General features: G+C 45.8%; 1 protein-coding gene across 1 annotated transcript in view; it reads right to left on the minus strand.

The window, feature by feature from the left end:
- Positions 1-7,587: 7,587 nt before the first annotated feature.
- The window catches only part of NAPG (NSF attachment protein gamma), a 28,634-nt gene continuing 14,686 nt past the window's right edge, over positions 7,588-21,535 (minus strand). The window contains exons 6-12 of the mRNA XM_015061615.3: positions 20,021-20,130; positions 19,840-19,906; positions 19,485-19,555; positions 13,870-13,948; positions 11,601-11,680; positions 10,924-11,053; positions 7,588-9,882 (exon numbers count right to left, since the gene is read on the minus strand). Of these exons, the coding sequence (XP_014917101.1) occupies positions 9,742-9,882; positions 10,924-11,053; positions 11,601-11,680; positions 13,870-13,948; positions 19,485-19,555; positions 19,840-19,906; positions 20,021-20,130 (678 nt within the window). The 3' untranslated portion in view covers positions 7,588-9,741. The remainder of the gene's footprint in view (positions 9,883-10,923; positions 11,054-11,600; positions 11,681-13,869; positions 13,949-19,484; positions 19,556-19,839; positions 19,907-20,020; positions 20,131-21,535) is intronic.

Consider the following 21,535-nt stretch of genomic DNA (forward strand, 5'->3'; position numbering starts at 1 on the left):
CATTGCTGCTGCTGTCATGCTCATCGGTGACAAGAAGATGTCTTTTTATCACCAGGGCTGTGAGGTTCTAAAATGGCTATTTCTCACTCTGGTGGAATTTGCTTCTGGGGGCAGCGCTCAGGCACGCTGGCACTCAGCATGGTCCCCCAGAAGGGGAAGCCTGAGCTCAGATGGACATCTGAGTTGCCTTTGTGGGCTGGGGCCGAGCCTGACCACCTGCAGAGAACCTTCCACCTCACAGCTGTGTCTTTGAGGGACCACGTCTGCTGGCTGTGGATGGGGTTTGACGAGAGAAGGTCTTCAGGGTCAAATGCATCAGGAAAACGCGGAGGTATACGATTTGTAACTATTTCCTTGCCCAGAACTTCTCTGAATCTTTTTTTTTTTTATTTTTATTTTTTAACATTTACTTATTTTTGAGAGACAGGGACAGAGCTTGAGATGGGGCGGGGCGGAGAGAGAGGGAGACACAGAACCCGAAGCAGGCTCCAGGCTCTGAGCTGTCAGCACAGAGCCCGACGCGGGGCTCGAACCCACGGACCGCGAGATCGTGACCTGAGCCGGTCAGGCACTCAACCAACCGAGGCACCCAGGAGCCCCAGAACTTCTCTGAATCTTTAATATGCTATAGTGCATTCCAGAAAATACTATGTAGACTTTCTTAAACATTGAGCTGTTTTCTTAGAACTGTTTTCTCAAGGAGCATCTCACGAGAACATGGTCTGAGACACACCCTGGGAGATGCTACGTGCTGGAAGGGTTTCAGAAACCGCTAGTTGAGATGGAAAAGTGTCGGGCGGGCTCATTGCTTCTCCAGGATGCCGCTTAGAGTGTCTCTTCCTCTCTGGGGTGAGGAGACGTTTATTTTACTTAAAGTACGTCTCTCTCTGCTAACAGTTCTTACTTGTTGAGCCAACTTAGAAGCCCGCCTAACACGGAGCTGAAGCCCACGCTCACAGAACCTCCCTGGGGAGGGTCCATGCTCCCTGCTCCCAAGCCGCCACCGCCTGGTGCCTGCTGTGGAACTGAGCCCCTGTGTCCTCTGTTGGGGAAGAGGGAATTTCTGTCAGAAAACTTTAAATGTCTCCGGGTTGCTAGCCTGGGAAACCTTCCTCTAATCCAGTAATCCAGTCTGAAAGGAGAAAGAGGAGGGGCCAAGGACTTTGCATTTAGGCAACTTTGTGACTCTCGGGAGAAGGAATAAACCCAGTGGGGTCAGACCGAAAACAGTTACTTGGGGGCCTGGATACCAGGTCCCCTGCATCAGGCGTATGTGAAACTCAAGGGGGGTCGGACAGGAGGAGCCAAATACATGCTCTGTTGTGCACACCCGGTCCGGTAGCCACTGGACCCATGGGGCTATCGAGCATTTGGGGTGTGACTAGTGCGGCCAAAGAGAGGAATTTTACTTGGATCTCCTTTTGATTTCTTTCCATTTGAGCAGCTCATGTGGGGATTATATAGGGCAACACGCTCTAGAGCCGTGTTGCTGATGCTCTGACGGTAGGTCTATTTAGAAGGTAAGGCAGAGAGATACTGTATTCTCAAAGCGGTCTTGGTTCACAACAAGGGACGTTAACCCAACCCTGGGCCGGGCACGTGCACATGTAGGACATTACTGGTTGGTCACAATGCGTGGGGGACACAACCAGCATTTAGCGGGCGAGAGTCAAGGAAAGCTAAGTGACCTGCAGTGAGGGGAACAGGTCCATACAAAGAATTGCCCTGGCCAAAGTTAACACCTCCTTACTCTCCACCCCCCCCTTCCCCTCACCACCACCGGAAGAACTGAAAGTAGCCCAGGACAGAGCCTTCAGGAAGGCCCAGTCCTGTTCACATCGACTACATAATTTTATGCTAAAAGAGTAACGACACGTAAATAAATATAACCAAGGGTTTGCCTACAGAGTGCACGATTCAGAGAGACACAGAGCTGCAAGTTTTCATCTGAGTGGTAACTTTGAATCCTAATCAGCCATCCTATAGTTTGTTCACAGTCCCTGTGAGCAGTAACTTTGGAGTTGATCTGTGCGAAGCACGGCCCGCCCTCGGCCACAGACCCAGGCGCCCCCCAACCGGCAGGCTCCCTTCAGGCCCGCTCTAAGCTTGTTCTGCAGCGCCACCTGGTGGCTGGAAAATTCTAACCCTGGAGCCCCGGAACTGTCCTGATAAACCTAAATTATTATGTCCCCCAAAGGGAAGAGAGAAATGAGCAATAAATAAAGGTTCCATTCCAGAAATGTTTTCTGGCAGAAAATGGCATGAGGCGTGTGTCTTCAGAGCTCTGTTCCCAGGTGAAATCTGGGGAGGGTTTGAGAGGAGCGTCTTCATGAGAGCACGAACCCTGCAGCAGGCCTTCCCCAGGAGGACGTCCTCACCTCCAACACACCGCCCCCCACCCCCTACCCCCAGGGTCCGGGGAAAAACCGTGGCTCGGTCTGACTTGGGTCTACGGGCTTCCTGCCTCTCACGTGGGTAGGTGGCTTCCCTCAGCCCTGGTTGGAGGTCTTCTTCACTCTCTGCTTCTCCATCCATTTTCCAAGGCTCCTTCCAGATGTGCTCTCCCTGCCCTGCTTCCCCTACTGCATCTCTAAAGTGGGAGGCCTCCGGCTCCTGTGTCAGTTATCAGACAATCGGTGTGCACAGACTGGGTCTGAGGACATTTCTTTTTTTATTTTTTAAAAATGTTTATTTATTTTTGAGAGATATGGAGACAGAAAGCGAACAGGGAAGGGGCAGAGAGAGGGAGACGCAGAATCCGAAGCAGGCTCCGGGCTGTCAGCACAGAGCCCGATGCGGGGCTCAAACTCACGAACTGTGAGATCATGACCTGAGCCGAAGTCAGACACTCAACCGACTGAGCCACCCAGGCGCCCGGTCTGAGGACATTTCTAGAGGGCACCCAGAGAGGCCGACGTGTGCCCCGCACTTGAGAAGGCAGAAGAGAAATCACAACGGGAAAACCATGGACCCAGGCAAGCCAGAATCACAGCCGGCAGAGAAGCCCCCGAGGGTCTGTTGGTAAAGTACGAGAATCCTGTCCCCAGCAGCCCTTCCCTGGCATTCCCATTGGGTCTAGGGCTTGGCTACGGCAGACTGATAAAGTCTGGGTCCCCTTAGACCTCCCCACTTTTCCCTCACCCCCAGGGGTGTCTCTTAGCTTAATAATTCAAGGAAGATGGATCATGAGAAGGGGTCGGTATTAGCATGAGAAGTGCTATTTGTGTTTATTTACTCTGCACTGGAGAGCCTGGAAGGCCTTGGCCCCCTCCTACTAATGACAGTGACAACATCTGCCCTCCTATGGGTCCATCGTCAGCCCCCTTCTGGAATGAAGATCCGCAGGGCCCCTGAGGAACTCCTCCAGGATGGAATAACATCTGGGATGCCAAGAGCGAGAAATGCGTACCTGACCTGAAGCTCTTGCTTCCCAGCTGCCATGGGTCTGGGCTGGGCTCCGGCACTTTTGGCCTTTGGCAGGCGACCGGTGCGATTGCACAGGGTCCACGCACAACGGGCCCCACGCCTGGGGTCATCTTGAATTTCTCAATAATCTTGTCTTTGGAGGTGTCTTTTGTAAGCCAATCTGATGGGGTAGTGGGGGATGTGCCAGGGCCTTGGAGCCTTGACTCATGCGGGGTCCACCTCCCCATCGTCATGGGAAGGCTTCTCAGCAGCCGGCTCCCTGCCCCTGCCCACCGACCTGGGGCCGCCTCTGCTGGGAGGGCGGCCTGGGTGTGGAAGGGTCGGCGTCAGGCATGCACCCGGTGCACGGCAGGGCCAAGGCCCCATGAGGGTCTGCTCCCGAAGCACCCACATTGAATAGCAAATGCAAACACTATGATAGGCAGAGAGAGAGACACACACGCAAAGAAACAGAACTTTTTTTTCCCTGTTTTTGAACAAAGAAGCCTGTTCTTTCATGTGACACTGGGCCCAGAAAAATCATCCCATTGACCCTGGCTAGAGAAGGCCTCCAAACTCCAGACTCACTGGAGCTGGGTATGGGTCGCCAGCAGCTGTGGGGCAACTCGTGGCAGCCTTGAAGTTCTAGGTCATTTGGGGATCCTTGCATTTCCTCCCTTGTGCAGCTGTCCACAGGCACACCACTGATGCAGGGGGATGCAGGAAAGGGGGGGCAGGGCCACCGCTCACCATCCTGGGTAGCCACACGGTAACGTGCCAACCCATACATCCCGGTTGAGTAAGCACCAGCGGTGGGAGAAGTCGCCAGCGTCACAATGGCAGTTGGGTCCTGATAAATCTTAATACTTCCGTCCCATTCATCTTTCTTCTCGTGCCTTCTGCACCCTTCTCGGATAACACAGCTACAGAAACCCACTGCTTTTGCCAAGAGAATTGGTTAGGATTATCGCATTGCAACGTTTAAGCCAATGTTCAGCTCTGAAGATACAAGTCCGGACATGCCTCTCATACGTCTGCCAGGTGACAGGACGGTCCAGCTTCCGGTGGGGTGTTCGTCTGTCTATATGCCCACAGAAGCCACGGATATGGCCCCGGAGCTAAGCGGCTTCTGTAGAGGTGTGGATGAGACAGCGGAGGATATGAAGAGGAAAACATTCAGAGACCGAGCCGTGGAAGATGCTGGAAAAACGCAAGACAGCTACAAAGAGACTTCCAAAATACGGGAAGAGATCAAAACGTGTTGCTCATTCTACAACGCTCTACACATCACAGTTCAATTTTGTGAGTGAGTTCACGTAGCATGCTTGACGTCAGCCCTGAAGTTAGAAATATTCATCTGCACGGTTCTGGGAGGTATCACTGTGCCCCAGACATTTTATAAAGCCTCCCTCATCAAAATCATATTCAATCAAATCTCAAGAAACATTTGCTAACATCACAGTTAAAAGGAGCTATTGGCCAAAGGACTAAACCTAAACACACCAAAAAGGTGAAACACTGGTTTCATTTTGAACAGAAATCTTCTGCAGGGGGACTTCTGCAAGCCACCCATGCAATAAGCTATCGGAATGTCGCCTGTTCTCACCATCAAGGTCGTAGGTGCAAAGAAGGCAGGATGTTCCGCTCTCTTGAACTGGGAAGCCCAGGTTCTAGAAAGAGCTTCAGAGAGGCTTGAAGAGGAAAGGCAAGGTTTCTGTGTACAAGTTCTAAGATTTGAACAGCACAGCTCGGACCAATTTTGTTTTCAGATTCTCCAATCTCCGCCCCTCTGATGGATCACCCCTGTGAAATCAAAGCCAGACTGGACCTCAGCTTCGAGCAATAAAACAACTTCAGGGTTTGGCTCTGATATCTGGAGAACTTGCAGCCTGAGACTCACCCAACATGGCCTCGCTGGGCTCTGGAAGGCAAATAGCCGAACGCATCTCCTTGTGCTCAGGTATTTCTCAGAGCCTCCCTGAGGAGGCTTGTGTCCTACGAGTGCCTTGGTCTAAGATCTACAGCAGGGAATGTTCAGTCCCTCTAAATGAGGCATGGAGGGACAGGGAAAACAGAGAAGCTCCTAAGTTAACATTTCATGACCTTAGAAATGCTACGTCTACTGGGTTTGAAAGCACTGGATAAATATTGGCTAATACAAATTAAGAGTGACAAAGAACAGGACCAGAGACCAGCCAGTTTCTTTTTCTTTTAATTTTTTTTAATGTTTGTTTATTTTTGAGAGAGACAGAACATGAGCAGGGGAGGAGCAGACAGAGAGGGAGACACAGAATTAGAAGCAGGCTCCAGGCTCTAAGCTGTCAGCACAGTGCCCGACGCGGGGCTCGAACTCACAAACCGCGAGATCACGACCTGAGCCGAAGCTGGACACTCAACCGACTGAGATGCCCAGGCGCCCTGAGACCAGCCGATTTCAGTAAGAGCAAACGGAATAACATTTGCTGAGTGCTTTTGTTCCCGTATCTATTAATATTTATTCAGTGCCCACTATGTGCCAGAAACTGTTCTGAAAGACTCACAGGTGAGGGAGAGAATGAAGGCCCTGCTCTCATGGCGGCCGTATTTTAACCTAATGGAGTTCACATTTTCTTCACAATTCGTACACAAAAAACACATGCACACATGCCGTAATTCCAAGTACTGAGAAGCACTAGGAAGCAAAATAACACAGGATGAAGAAAGGGCAATCTGGAGAGTGAGAACAAATCCCACATTCTCTGGGAGGGAACGAACCCTAATTTGCTCAGCTGGAGTCAGAAGCCAAGTCCGGGACCAAACCACTGTGGCCAGGAGGGTGGGGACGGTGTCTGAACCTGACTGCTGAGGGCCCACCACACAGCCTGCAGAGGGAGGAGGGAGATGTTGGGCTGTCCCCCCACTCCGCCCCCAGGTTCAGAGCCACTGGTCCTGGTCTGAAGGCAGGCAGAGGTCAGCCTCCAAGAGATCACGGGGCAGTGGAGGACACAAACGGAACTGTGGGAGAGGCCGGCAGGCAGCATCCTGGGTTCGCAAAGCCCGAGGGCTGCGGCCCATCGGTCAGTCTAGCCGGGAGGTGCCAACAGGCACAGAGACACAAGTCTCTAGCAGAGACTTGGCCTCAGTTGTCATCCGGCCACAATGAGAATAAAATGAAGTCTTAGATCAAATGACTTACACCGGAGTCTGAAATGCAGAAGTTCGCAAGGAAGTTTGGCTGTCAAAATTGGAACGACTAACTGACCTTTTCTCTCCCAGAGTTCATGATCTCATTCATCCCTGAGCACCCGCTATTTGTCAATTACTCTGTGAGGTGCTTTGCCTTTGTGAACTCAATCCCCCAAGCCCCTTTAAGTAGACGCCATGAGGCTCCTGTGGTTAAGTGAGGAAGCCAGCTTGCCCAAGATCCACAGCAAGTCAGCTGGGAGCACCGCGGGCCGGCTTGTCCAGGAGCCTGGCTCACCAGCGCCGCACAAAAAACACAATATAGCTTCCATCAACTCTTAACATTAAAGTCATACACGCTTTTCGAAGACCAACTAAAACACTTTACAACAAAACGTGCCTTACTCCAGGCTTATATTCTTATAGAAGTAATAACATTTTTCAAGAAAAATTTCTTGAATAATTAGTCAACTTCTGCACAAATCCTGGGACAGTCTTTACGTACTAAGGCGCACTGGAAACCAAGTTCATTCCTGCTTTGTGTGCATCACAGGTCAGCTGAGGGCTCTGCTTACGGCTTCCGCTCTCAGGGCGGGACACGGGAGCATTCCGGATCTGAGTGGCAGGGGAAAGGGAACTCATGAGTGTCCCTCCAGCAGTAAGTGGTCTGGCCTGGAAATGATGCACTTGACTTCCACCGCCTCCCTTCGTGAAAGAATTACTCTCTTGGAAGAGGTTAATACCTCTTCCAAGAGAGTAATTAAAGTCTTCCACCTCAACAAGCAGCAGATAGTACAGTATTATACTAACTGGAGGATCAGTATCTTAAAAACTCAAATAGTTTAAAGTAACTCCTAAAGGTACTTAACTGACTCCCAAAGAGCAGAATACAGGACCTAACAAAATATTGTTCTTGTATATGTATGGCTGGAAATCACATAAATGAGACTATGTTCTTGGAAGAAAGGAAATAAGTAAAGCGAAATGAGTAACAGTAATAATCATACTTTCATATCATATATATATATATATCATAGTTACAGATTTTATTTTCATAATATCTTCCCACTGAAGCAATAATCTACATTTCTGTAACAACACATTTAATGTTTTCTCATCAAAGAACTGGAAAAAATAGGAAGGAAGCACAGATTCCATACACAAATACCATACATACTCTATGTACAAAGAAATTCAATATATTAAATAGATTTGTAGATCGACTTCACTTACAATATAATAGAACACCAAGTATTCAATTCTGAGCATACTCATGCAGACTTCCACTTTGGTAAAAGTGATGGCGCGAGCTCTGCAAAAGGTTTTCCTGTTGTTGTAAACACACGTTTCCCACTTCGGACCACACTCAGGATACAGACTTCCGTGCGTGGAACACTAAACTGCATGAGGATGGAACAAGGGCTCTTTCCTGGACACCACAGCGTGCGTCCTGCACATCAGTCCCTGAGCATGGGCAGGGAGGGGGAAGGAGGCTGCACTTGGAAGAAACAGAGCCTTTTACATTGCTAAGGGTCAGCTGCCCTGAGGATGCAGAATGCACTGAATCAATCACTCCTCGTTTTTAGAATGTAAAAGTTACCGATTTTTCCAAGGCTGCAATGGGTAATATGGTCTTTAAACAAACAGTCTAAAGTATCTTTTAAGTGCTGCCAAATCTGTTTAGACAGATGGTGACTTAGCTCACAGGAGCGTTAATATGAGGCTCTCAAAGTTTCCAACTAGATCTAAAGGGCACAGCAGCAATGGCGGGATCTTGGCAGCATTCTAGTATGTCCTTCAGTACAAATGTCTAAGTGCAGCTTTACTGAGATTGTTCAAAGTTAATCTCCACACAGTCAGTGAAAATGGGCTGCTACCAGAACTAAGAGAGCAACTTGGGGAATCCAAACATTGTATTTGTTAGTATTTTAAATAGGGTCTTCAATAAATCTGTCTCCCCTCCCACCCACCCCCACCCAAGAGCACCTGCCACATGAAGATAACGTCCTGGCTAAGCCCTCCTCTCCCTCAGCTAAAACCATGGCTAAACACCACACATCGTGATGGATCGGCCCTGGGGTCTTCAGGGAGCAGCGAACAGACACAGGCTGCACTCGCATAAGGCCGGGCTCTGTGAAGACAGGACACGCGGACAGGAAACCACCCTGCCCGCAGAAGGCACCCTGCTGCTGACCGGTGCCTCTTTCCGCTTAGCAGACTGGGAGACAGAGGTGAAAAAGGAATGCTTCAAAAATAATCTCTTAGGAATACCCACCAGGACTAAAATGCTGGCAGTCAGTCCTTTAAACAGAAGTACTTCAGAAACCATTCTTCCCTCTCAGCTAAATGTCTATGGTATACAGCATTCCCACGTCTAGTTACCGTCCGGTTACAGCTCTAAGTGAATCGAAAATTATTTTGGAGGGAAGAAATGTTCTAGACTGCTGGGAATTAGAATGCATAAAAACAGTCCTCATTAATTCCCATTTAGTCAAAACCAAGTGGATTTGGGGAGAGCCGCTGTGTTTTTTTAGTGGAAAAAATGCATTTCAAAGAGGAGCTAAATATGCCTTCAAAGGATTCAATTTACGTGTAAGACTTTAAATGTACCTTTCATTGGGCTAAACAATATTGTAAGGCTCAAAATAGCATCCTGTCCCAGTCTTGCCTTGGAAAAGACTTAGATTTAATAATTTAAATGTATCTGATATCACTGGGGATAAATCTCCTTTTCAAAACAAAAGTTTAAAATACTACTTTGTTTAACCAGTAAACTTTACTTTCAGCAGCAATGATTAAATAAAATGCAAAGAAAATTCTCTAACAATAAATTAAAAAAGCCCAAGAGGAAAGAATTTCTATGTCTACTGTCCCTTTTGTTTAGAACATCATTTGTGGCTCGCAAATTTCAAAATCAACTGTATTAAAATGTGACAATACATTTACCTGTTCATTCTTGCTGGGTGTCTTAGAAAGGCTCTTATGGACAGAAAAAAAAAAAAAGTTCTCAGGTAGTGGTACAATGGGTGACTTCGCAAAATGATGACTAAAGATGAGTCTTTATTAGCATTTTCAAAACCATGACTGCAGTGAAGTCTGGATCCCCTTAGACAAGGTCCAAGTCCATGAACGGCACGTCAGAAATTTCCTCTTCCTTTCTGCGGAGCCAAGACCCTAGCACAGGCCTCCGGCGTACTCGTCCTCGTCTTCCTCGGTGGCAGGGGCAGTGGCGCCTTCAGACTTAGCCTGTGGTGCTGCAGATTTCTTCTTGATTCCCCCTCCTGGAACCACCAAACTCAGGCCCAGCTTAGCATACTGTCAACGACAAAACATGTTCTCAGGAGCTGGATGACCAGAATCTCAGTGTGCCACATGTCGACAGTAGTTATCTATACGAGACAGATCTTAGTTCTCTACCAATACTACCATTTAGATGGACGAACACCCACAGCACAACCCACACTGCTCTGCCAGCGGATGGCTCATGACCGTGACGTGACAGGTATGCAACCAGTAAAAACATCAGTTCTCTGCCACACCTAGGAATCTGAGATCATTGGGACCCGCTAAGTAATACTGGCAGGTACCTACAAAATAAAGATCTGTGCAGTAAATGAGAAGTTAAGCTAGAGACAAATTCTTCAAAAATCATCAAACTTACAAAAACCTACAGAAGAATTTATCAAGAAAAAAACCTATATACATCATTACAAAAAACCGAAGGTCTTAAGCTGCTCTAATATCAAATCAAATGAACAGGGGCGCATCAATCTACTGAAAAGGGAAACACACAAGGGAGACCCACAGACACGGCTCGCGCTCTGTATACGGCACTGTGCGAGGCTGTTTCCCACATGCATATCTATTCTTCGAGACAGGTGGGCGAGACAGGGACCTGCTGCTCCATTCTTACAGATGAGTTAAGTGAGGCTTCCAGAGTTCAGGAGTTCAGTAATACCCCGTGTCACACAACCAGCTGTCACGGAAGTGGGCCTCCGACAAGGCCCCTGAATTACAAAGGCCACTACCTGAGGAGCCTCTTTCAGTGAAGCCTAAAAGAAAACTCAAACTAAGCGACCTACAGAGGTCTATGGGAGGAAGGCAAAGCTGAGAACTGGAACCGAATTAAAAACTACAGATATGGTCAACAGAAGGCTAGATAAATGGCTGTGAACCCACATGGCTGACATCTCAACAATCTAAGACTATGGTGAAATTCAGGGCAACTGCCGCATTCCTTGTCTGGCAGTAGCCAGAGGTGAAAAATAGAAGGGGAACATCTCACACGCCCACAGGAGAAAAATGATCTCACTAGAAGCCTCCACCTTTGAAGGGGAAAGAAAAGAGGCCACTTACATCATTGTCCATGTACTTGAAAAGGGGCGAGTTGCAGACCTCCGACACTTGGTCTTGGTCTTGCTGGTCATAGCCTTCAAGGAGCTGCTCCAGGGCGGCGCAGTCCTCACTCCCGCTGAACCCTGGAATGCTGCGGCAAGCACGAGTCACACGTCTCCACCTGCCCCCCGGCCATCCTGCCCCCCAGCAAATGTTTGGCAATATCTGGAGACATTTTTGTTAACAAGTGGGTGGCGGCCTGGGATGCCCCAGACGCCCCACAAGGTACAGGACAGGCCAGACAGCAAGGAATTATGTATGTGCCCCAAAATGTCAGCAGTGCCCAGGCTGAGACCACTCATTTGAACTACCTTCAGTAAGACATGATCCTCCTGTAACATATAATCTGAGAACATTTCTTTACTCCTTTTTTTGTTGTTCTTTTTTTCTTAGAAGGCAAACAGAACAAAATCATTGAAGTCATTCACTCCCACGAAATCCCCAGGAGAAAAACACAGGGAAGATTCCAACTTGTCAAAATCCTGCTGAAGTGGTTAGGGAAGTCCTCCTACCACTATGAAATGTATTAAAAACCAAAAATGGCTTCAGGACCAATAGCAGCTGTCTAAGCAGTGGTCTGCCACTGAGAACTACAGACATTAACACCGCACATCCGGGCAGCGCTGCCTCCATCTTACCTGTAGCTCTCTCTGACGCACCTCTCCGCAGCCACGTAGTCACTCCTGTGCAGGTGAACTAAGACTTGAGCGATTGTCTTCTAAAACAGAAGAGGTGATTACGGCCCAAATTTACATCTGTTTGGCAAAGTCAATCCCCTGATATCTGGAGTCGTATGGAGAGTTATAAATTCTTAGTAGCTTCCACAGGACGCGTGAAGGAAAACACACAACGGCACAGGTCAAACTGTACTGTGCCCACGAGCCACGCAGGGTCTTGCTAAATGAAGGCTGATTTAGGGGGTCCGAGGCAAGCCTGCAATCCCGCTTGCTCCCAGGTGTCCCAACACTGCCAGTCTGAGGACCACACTGAATAACACAACTTAGAACACAACTACCACACGCTTAAGAAAACGTCTCTTAGGTATCTACATAGGCTCAATCTTGAAAAAGGAATGAAAAAGAGGGGAGACCTGTGACGCCACAATCATACTCTGGAATTCTTAGACAGTAGGAAAAAGACAAATGAATGCATAAAAACTTTAGGTAATAGGAACAATACTATCTATAAGCCCACAAAAGCATCATTAAGACCAAAGATATGACTGATAAGATCTTATTGGCAGAACGGCTCTTCAAAACCGGTTTTTCAATCTTTTTCCGTTCTTCAGACAACTTTTACTGATCCATCTTTAAGTTCACTGTATCTTTTATCATCTCCATTATCAGATTACGTTCATCCAATATTTACTGCAGACATTGCCTTTTCAGTTCCAAAATTCTCATTTAGCTCATCTTTAGTTTTTATTTAAAGAAAGAAAGAAAGAAAGAAAGAAGGAAGGAAGGAAGGAAGGAAGGACGGACGGAAGGAAGGAAGGAAGGAAAGAAAGAAAGAAAGAAAGAAAGAAAGAAAGAAAGAAAGAAAGAAAGAAAGAAAGGAAGATAGAAAGAAAAAGAAGAGCAAACAACAGTCCTTTTGTCCATTCATCTGTTTGCCTTTCCACCTCATGGGCCAGTTGCAACAGCTGCTTCAAAGTTGTGAAGTTGTGGGGGCGCCTGGGTGGCTCAGTCAGTTGGGCGTCTGACTTCGGCTCAGGTCAAGGCCTCATGGTTTGTGAGTTCGAGCAATGCGTCGGGCTCTGTGCTGACAGCTCAGAGGCTGGAGCCTGTCCTCGGATTCTGTGTCTCCCTCTCTCTCTCTCTCCGTCCCTCCCCTGCTTGCACTGTCTCTCTCTCTCTCAAAAATAAGTAAAACATTAAAAAAAAAAAAAAAAAAAAAGGTTGGGAAGTTGTGACCTGGTAATTCCAACATCTGGGGCACCTCTGGGTGGGCGTCCACTGTCTTCTCTTGAAAACTGGCCGACTTCCTGGCTCCTTCTGTGTGGAGCGCTTTGGGGCTGTATCCTCGACACTGTGGATGTTATGCTGCATAGACTCTCCTAGAATTCTCAGGAGAGCATGGATGCTTTCAGCAGGCAATACCACAGGCAGGCTCAGACTGCAGGTTCCGTCTGCGGCTGGCGGGCAGCGGCTCTGGTCTTCAGCGCCTCTGCCCTGCCGCTGCGGCTCGGCTCCAAGCAAGAGTCCTGCCAGGGTGCTGTGGGCCCTAGACAGTGGTCAAATCTTACTTCAGCTCCCAAAGCCTATGCCCTGCTGCTCTGGGTCTGTCCGGCACACGCGGAGCTGGAGAGTAAACCCAGAACTTGTGTGGGCGCCTGCTCACACCCACACTCGCGATTCCCTTCTCCTTCCTGGGCGTTCTACCTTGCTCTTAGCTCATCGTCCCAGCTCCTCTGGCCAAAGAGACTGATAAGCCTCTTGCGGTGTTTCATCTGCCTGCACCATCGTCACAGCCATTGACATGACTAGGACTCACCCTCAGAACAAAGCCATGGGAGAAACACGGGATAGATGGGTCCCTCCAGTTAGAAACATGGGGTAGATGGGTTTTAGCTGCTGGAGCCTCTGCTGCCGAGCTCCAGGACTGGGGGCCTCTCGCAAGCAATGCCACAAGAAAAATAGGGAAAACTCTGGAAACCATCTCCTGTACTGGCTGCCTGTCCAAGTGCTTACTCACCCTCTGCTTTTATTTTTCAGAGTCCAGGAATTTTTATATTTTGTCCAGAAGTTTTAGCTGTAATCAGCAGGAGAGACAGACTATAGGGGGCTTACTCCATCTTGCCCAAAATTATTTTTAAAAATATCCATGGAATCCAGTCCTAGGTACACAGTTACACCAATATGAAAAATTAACAAATATAAAGACAAAATAAGCACTTTCAAAGCATACCTTATAACAAGTTGGATAATTCTCAATCTCCTTATAAATATTTTTTTCTTTCTGAATAGAAAGTGCTGCCTCATCAAACCTAAAGACAAAACAAAGAAATGTCAAACAAGGCAGCTCTAAATGACCTAAAGGGAAGATCGCCTTTGTATTTGATAGCACGGACTTTAGCGAAAATAACACATAAAGCACTTTTAGCTCAGTAACCCAGTTTCCATGAGCTCTGTACATCTGGCTTATGTTTTTGTTTGTTTTTTAATGTTTATTTATTTTTGAGAGACAGAGACAGAGCACAAGCAGGCTCCAAGCTCTGAGCTGTCAGCATAGAGCCCGATGCAGGGCTCGAACTCATGAACCGCGAGATCATGACCTGAGCCGAAGTCGGATGCTTAACCGACTGAGCCACCCAGGCGCCCCATGGCTTATCTTTGGAACACTCCACTCACCTGTTCAGGCATCAAGCAGACAGACAAAAAGCAGCACGTAAGGATAAGTTACTTCAAACAGAGAAGTTTAAGTCTGGTAAAGATCACCCATTAATGAGCCATCTATCCAATTCAACAAACTGCTCTGTGAATTTCCGTGAAAAGCATTAGACAAGCCCTGATTTAATCACCCCAGAGTTCTCTCCTTCCACTAAGGCCATCCAGACACCCCAAGGGCAGTGCCTCACAGCTGAAGAGTTCTTTCCCCAACTCTGTCCTCACCACCACACGCTCCACTGCTGCTCAGTGAGCCAGGAAAAATGTCCCTTTCGTCCTCACCATTCACCGGTTTCAATGAACTCTCATCCGTTTTCCTTTTCTTCCATCCCACTCAGACGGCAGGATGAAGAGGAAAGGCACTGCTAACACTGTTCCCCCGAATCCTCCAAGGCCCTCGCCCTTCCCATTCCACAGCCTCAATCCCAGCACACCGTACACAGCTCCTCGTCTCTTTCTACAGGCGTACCATGGCCCCATCCTGGGACTCCCTTCCTGGCACCTAACCCTTGCCTCAAGAAAGTGTGCAGGCCTCATCCCAAAAGCCAAAAGGGCAAGCAGTCTGCACTGTTTGGATGCAGAGGCAAAGAGCTATTTCGTAACCCAAATTAACATATAAAAATGTTAACAATTATCTTTTAAAAAAGATAATTTTAAAATTATGCCTGAATAGTTGAGTCGCATATGCGTGCACACACCACACACACACAGTATTGGCTTGGTTTAATTCTTATAAGTTAAATTGAATTTCTGTGGGCCTTACCCTGGCAACTTAATACCTCATACAATAAGAGCACCTGTTGGCATGAGCAGTGGGTGTTGTATGTAAGCGATGAACCACAGGAATCTACCCCCAAAAACCAAGAGCACACTTTACACACTGTATGTTAGCCAATCTGACAATAAATTATATTAAAAAAAAAATAAGGCTCACTGGAGAAATACATTCGGAATTTCTTAAGCCCAACTTGATAAATCTGGGGAACAAGGCCAGTTTATAAACTGCACATGGTAGCAGAATTCTAAGACTGTCCCCCAAGATTCTTGCTCCTTATATATATCCTTATGTAGTCTTCCCTTGAATGTGGGCATGACCTCTCAATATGATAGAACTCACTCCTATGAGGGGTGACTCAGTGACTAATCAACTGACTTTGAGGGAAGCAGAGAGATTGTCTGGATGGGCCTGACCTAATCAGAAGAGCTCTTAAAAGGTCAGAGATTGAAGTCAAGAGACATGCTCTCACCAACCCTGAAGAAGCCAAAGAACTACTATCTTGTAAACCGTCCAGAGGGCACATGCCAAGGAACCATGGGTACCTTTAGAGCTGAGGACTGCCCCCAGGCCAACGACTAACAAGAAAATATGGGTGTGCGTCCTACAGCCACAAGGAAAGGAATCCTGCCGACAGCCAATGAGCCCAGAATGACTTCACAGCCATACTGGACACCTCATTCCAGCCTAATGAGACTCTGAGCACAGGACCCAGCTATACTGGAGCTGGGCTTCTAACCTGCAGAACTGTGAGACAATGAATGAGTGACTGCTGTTTTAAGCTGCTGGGTTTGTGGTTACTTGTCATATAGAAAAGGAAATTAATATGCTGGGTAACATACATTTGTATCATTTGTAATTACGACATGAGCTTATCCCAGATCCTGTTTTATAAAATATATTACATCAGGACATTCGGTGAACATCATACCAGATTACACCACTCTAGTAGGAATCTTCACATTTTAAGTTTTTCATATATTTAACGATAAAGGCTGTATTCTTCACACGTGACTCACTTATCTCCTTGGCATAAAAACATCATTTCCATGTGCTAACAGCTAGTTAGCAAAACAGCCATCTAAGAGAAATACTGTTTATTTATGTGTGATTTAAAAAAATGATCAACTTGGCTAAAAGTCCATGAAACTGACATATAAAGCCAACTGTTTTCAAATGTATCCAGGAAATTATTCATAAATTATAATGGAACATGGAGATAATTCTTAATACTCCTAACAAAATAAAATGCATCTGGTTTTGCCGAAAAGAGAATAAACTGTTTTTGATCTTCTTACAATTCAAAAATAAAATAAAACGTAAGCCCCACAAAAATTATGTGCATACGGCAAGAAATTGTCACAGGACTTCACTCAACCCAGTTTTCAATGGACATCTCCCTCACAATAACTCAAAACTCCTCCACGGCCTCCTGAAATCCAGAACGTATTTTTAACTACCTACAAAACTTTCAGCCAATTCATCACATTGCCAACTAAGCTTAATATCACCCTAATAAACCTTGGCATCACAACGGACAGGACAAGGACAGGAAACTAGTCATGTTCAACTAGTACCTACCCCACATACACACACCCAGTTCTCCCTGTATTTATAGTCTAGTGACTGTCTCAGCCACCAGGGGATAGTCTGAGAGAGAGCCTTAGAAGTGGGGAGTCAGGTAGTGGTGGGGGTGGTTAATTGATACAGAAGTCAGATTATCCTCCTCACTGAGAATTATGACAAAGCTCTGGAAAGCACTCTGACTTTGTTCACTGAGCACCAACCACACAGTGTTACCAACCAGCTCAGCTGCCTCAGAACTTCTCTGGAAGGCACAGGAATGGTCTGTTAAGTCAAACCAACTGGAAGGGCCTGTTCAGGGAGGGGACACGGGCACTGGTGTGGACAGATTTAAGGCCTCACAGATGGAACCTAAATGAACTCTGACTCACTTCTGAATTATGGCTCTCCAGGAATGTGGGAAGAGCACGAGACTAATACCAATATATTAAACAGGATATTTAATGTCACTATACTTAGAAACTACTGTTAAGTTATGACTAAATATTACAGAATCACATTAATATAAAAATATATTATTCTAAATGTAACAAACATAAAATTTAAAATTGCAAGCTATACTCTATTAGATGCTCTTTCTATCATTATATAAAATTACTATTTTAGTTCTTTTGGACAACTGACAGCCCCAATTGAGATTAGAATCAAAGTATATATTCAAAATACTCAAATATCACATAAATTCTCACAGCTATCTTTTTTTAACATATATCCTCCAGGTTTTTCTCATCCCATACTACTGAAATTCTGACGGCAGTACTGTGACAGCTGACTTGTAACTCTTTCATACTATCCATACCCAGTGATAGTTTTCAAAACATCAAATTCCTTACCACTCCTGAATAAATTCAAATCAATCTTTATGTTCTTATAAAACTTAAAGAAAGTATTTCCATAAAATTTTTGTTCAAGATACTACATAAAATACTATTTTTCAATGCACCTTTACTAAAAAGGAAGAAAAAAGGCAATAAAACATTCATGAAGTAAATAAAAGACATACTGGCTGCCCTAGACATATAAATGTCCTCTTCCAGCATCTCCATACCACTTTCTCAGACTGTGAAGAAAACTCCGTATTTGTTCTAGAATAATGGTTCTCATCACACACGCTACAGCTGACTAGTAACTTCTGGGAATGGTGGTGGCTACTGCTTGGCCGGGGACCATGTACATGTAGCTAGAAAAGGCTGCTCAGCTGCCCTCCTGGGGAGCTCCTCCTGGCCCCCTCCTTCCCTTTGCTCCACCCCCTAGAAACCAGCTTTAGATAATCTCAGTCTGGACAACAGGTGAGCAGATGTGAAAGCAGAAATACCCTGGGGAGACTGAAGCAGCGCGCACTCGTGCCCAGAGCAGGCCTGACTTTCTGTCCCTAGCTCCAACTTCGCTTCGGATGCCTTCAGTGGTTAAGGGACCTCGGTCGGGCCTTAAGAAGGCTCTGGAGGTCTGCGGGAGGACTGTCAGGGAGTGGATGAGAAGAGGACAAAGTATGCCAGGGCATGCCTGTCTGCCCTGGGATGAGAAGAGTCCAGGGCACCGGTGCCTGTCTCTCCAAGTGCGAGGCTCTGCTCAGAGAATCAGAATCCAGGTATACTTCAGCTATGCTGCACCACCTGGGACCATCACCACAGACAGCTCTGTTTCTATAAGAAACCCTTTCAGGGACTGACCTCAACTTACTATATCACCGTTTATAAGTTGGGAATCGTTGGAGTTAGCATTCCAGTTGTTTGGATCTCTAGGAAGCTTAGATAAGTAAAATGAATAAATGTAATGACCCAAGGCTTATGTATATGTTAAGTTTTGCCTCACGGTTTAATACAAAACTCTTAATTTAAAATCACAACAAAAATACTACGCCGTTTAGCCCAACAAAAAAATCCTAATCAATGAAAGAAGGTCCTATAAAGTAGTAGATCTAAATGAAAACACACCAAAGTTATTAATTCTGTATTAATTTATTCCGATGCTACTTTAAACCTGTTTGAATTATATTTTACAATCTATTGTCTTCATGAAGAAAACATTTAATTCAGTCTCAGAAAAAGGTCAACTGATTCTTTAGTCATTTGTTTTTTGATTCCTTCACAGAATAGATCTTGGGTCTTTTCTGTCACGAGGCAAGTAGGGGCAAATTTTAATGAGGTTATCTACCTTCAGATTTACAGTTTTCTAAGTGTGTTCATCTTAAATAGTACTAAACAGTGTCTTGGCAAACAATTTTATTAATGACAGAGAGTGCCTACTAAGCTTAAATTAAGGTAAATGAATAAAAATAAAGGAAAATCCAGTAGCATTCTAGGTTTCTGGGGTCCAGCTATTTATGCATTAAGTCATATGTTTAAAGGATAAAAAAGCAAATACCCTATTTAATGACAATATTTGACTTTCAAGAACTGGTCAACTTCCCTGGGTGAACACTGGGGGGGATCTTGTTATTTATGCCTGTACAGCAATTTCTCCTCAAGAGAAACATGTTATAACCCAACCAAATAACGTATCAAGACAACTGCTCCCCCACACTGCTGAGCCAGGTTTTAACCAATAAAACCACAATGTATGATACATTTTGGCATCAGGTTTACAAAAACAGCAGATCTTTTAATATTTAATTCCATGTTCCACCTTGTAGACATTACTCTTTCTACTCGGTGGCCTGGTGTGCCTGTGGCTTACACCAAATAGATTAACAAGCCATTCCCCATGTTACTTAACGGTTCCAAATGTGGACTGAAGGTTTACATGGACACACAGCAACACAGTTTTGGAAATCTTACCTGCGTCCTCGGACCAGCAGTCTGGAGGCTTTTCCTAGTAATTCAACTGCCTGTCGTAAGCGTTCCTCATTCTGAAGGAATCAGAGAAAAGAGACAGTTGGCTGCTCTAATCTAGGAATCTTCTTTTCCTCCCAATAATTATTTGATAAGAAAGTAACAGCACTCAATCAAAGTGGGCAGGGGGAAAATGCCAAAGCTGTTAATCCATCTTATTAACTGTCTAATAAAAAACTACAGTTCAACTGTGAGCACAGAAACCTTTAAAAGCAGTCACTGCATTTCTCTATTTTCCTACAGAAAATGAGCCTAAACATGCTAAGTATACTTAAAGGAAAAAAGTAAAATTCAGACTTACTTCGAACACATTTGCTGTCTGTTGATATAACTGTACAGCCTTTTCTGGATCTACATTTTCTATAAGCCTATGAGACAAGAAAATTGGACTCCTATGAGAGATAGAAAACTTGTTTTTCCAAGGACTTTATTAAGACAAAAAGCCAGTGGCTCCTATGCAGACTTGTGTTCCACACACTCACTTTCCAGCGCGTTCCAAGGCCATGGCTGCCGTGTCAGGGGTGCCGTTTTCCAGATACATCATGCTGGCTTTCTCAATCAGCTGAACGGCCTCTGGTAGTTTCTGCATCTCCTTTAGGCAAAGGATAAATGCATCAGCTTAAGCACAGAATTAACAATCAGAAATTCATTTTATTCCTTATTCATGAAAGTAGAATTTATTAATTTTAACGTGTGAATACGTTATACAACAGATAGATTTAAGATGAAATGCCTTCACGTGGTTACTCTCCCCCATCAAGTTCATTTTGCCAAACTAAAAACGTTATCAGTTGAGTTCTACAGAGTTCATCACCACTTTAGAGTTTCAGAAAAGCTCTACCAACGGTAGAAACCAAAACCCTTGCTCTTGACTGTTTTGTAGGATTTATAATTCTCTGAACACTTGCTGAGTCCCTACCAGCTGCGAAGCCTATGCCAAAGGCTGCAAACCAGCAGCTCAAGGGCTGTACCTCATTTCCAAGTGCATCTTGCTTGAACCATTCAGTAGTTTTAAATCAGAAACTTTCACAAAGGTTCTGTTTTACAGCTTCCTATTTTAAAAAAGTATCACAAGCTCTGGCGTCAGCAGGTTTTCATTCCCACGTGGCAGGAGTGGGTTGAGGCTGAGCGGATGTCCCGGGAGGCGTGGTGTCTCCCACAGTGGCCTCCTCTCTCCGCACTCCCCTCCACACTCCCTGCTGTCCTATACGCCCAGGCCTGCCTCAGTCCCCACTGCCCTGGGCTCATCAGAGTCTGCAGCCCTTTTCCACAATGAGTGCCACCAACACGTTAACTCCATGCCTCACTAGGAGATCATAGGTCTCAGCATCCTGTGGTCCTTACATCCATTATCTCCAAATCTAAACTCTTTTAGAAACAGAACAATAATCATTTACAAGCCAGATATAAGGTTTATGTGGCATCGTCCTACTTAGGGTTGACATCCTTAGATCTTAAAGTAGGCTCCATGCAGACGTTTCATGGGTTGTTTTCAAATCTGCCTGTTCAGTCACTCACTAAGTTGGCAAATTCTTTAGGATACAAAACCTGTTGGTCTCATCCTTACTGATGTCCAAATATAACTTTTTCATTCTTTAGCTAAGGAATAAACAAGGATAGGCTGCCATCTGAAAAGTTACACTATTTTATACTCTTCCCCATGTTCTTGTAGCATGGCAAAATCAAAAGGAAAATAAAAACATGCTTATTTTCAGCGGTTTTGTGCCTGAGTCACCCTACTGCTTCTGTGGAACAACCAGGATATGAAATCTAACAGTCGTACAATGACAGAACCAGGGGCGACTCCAGTAAGTGGTGTCTTCCACTCGGCATCCTTCCACATATTGTCACTTCCTAAGCCTTGCTGGCAGATGATTACAAAGGTCTGTATGAATGGAAATTTCAACCCACGGAATTAACACTGAGCCAAGCAGCTCAGGACCCCTAATGCTGCTAAGGACTGTCCAAAGGCATTTAATTTAAATACAAGAGCATGG

Source organism: Acinonyx jubatus, chromosome D3, assembly GCF_027475565.1.
Source record: "Acinonyx jubatus isolate Ajub_Pintada_27869175 chromosome D3, VMU_Ajub_asm_v1.0, whole genome shotgun sequence".
NCBI classification, from domain to species: Eukaryota; Metazoa; Chordata; class Mammalia; order Carnivora; family Felidae; genus Acinonyx; species Acinonyx jubatus.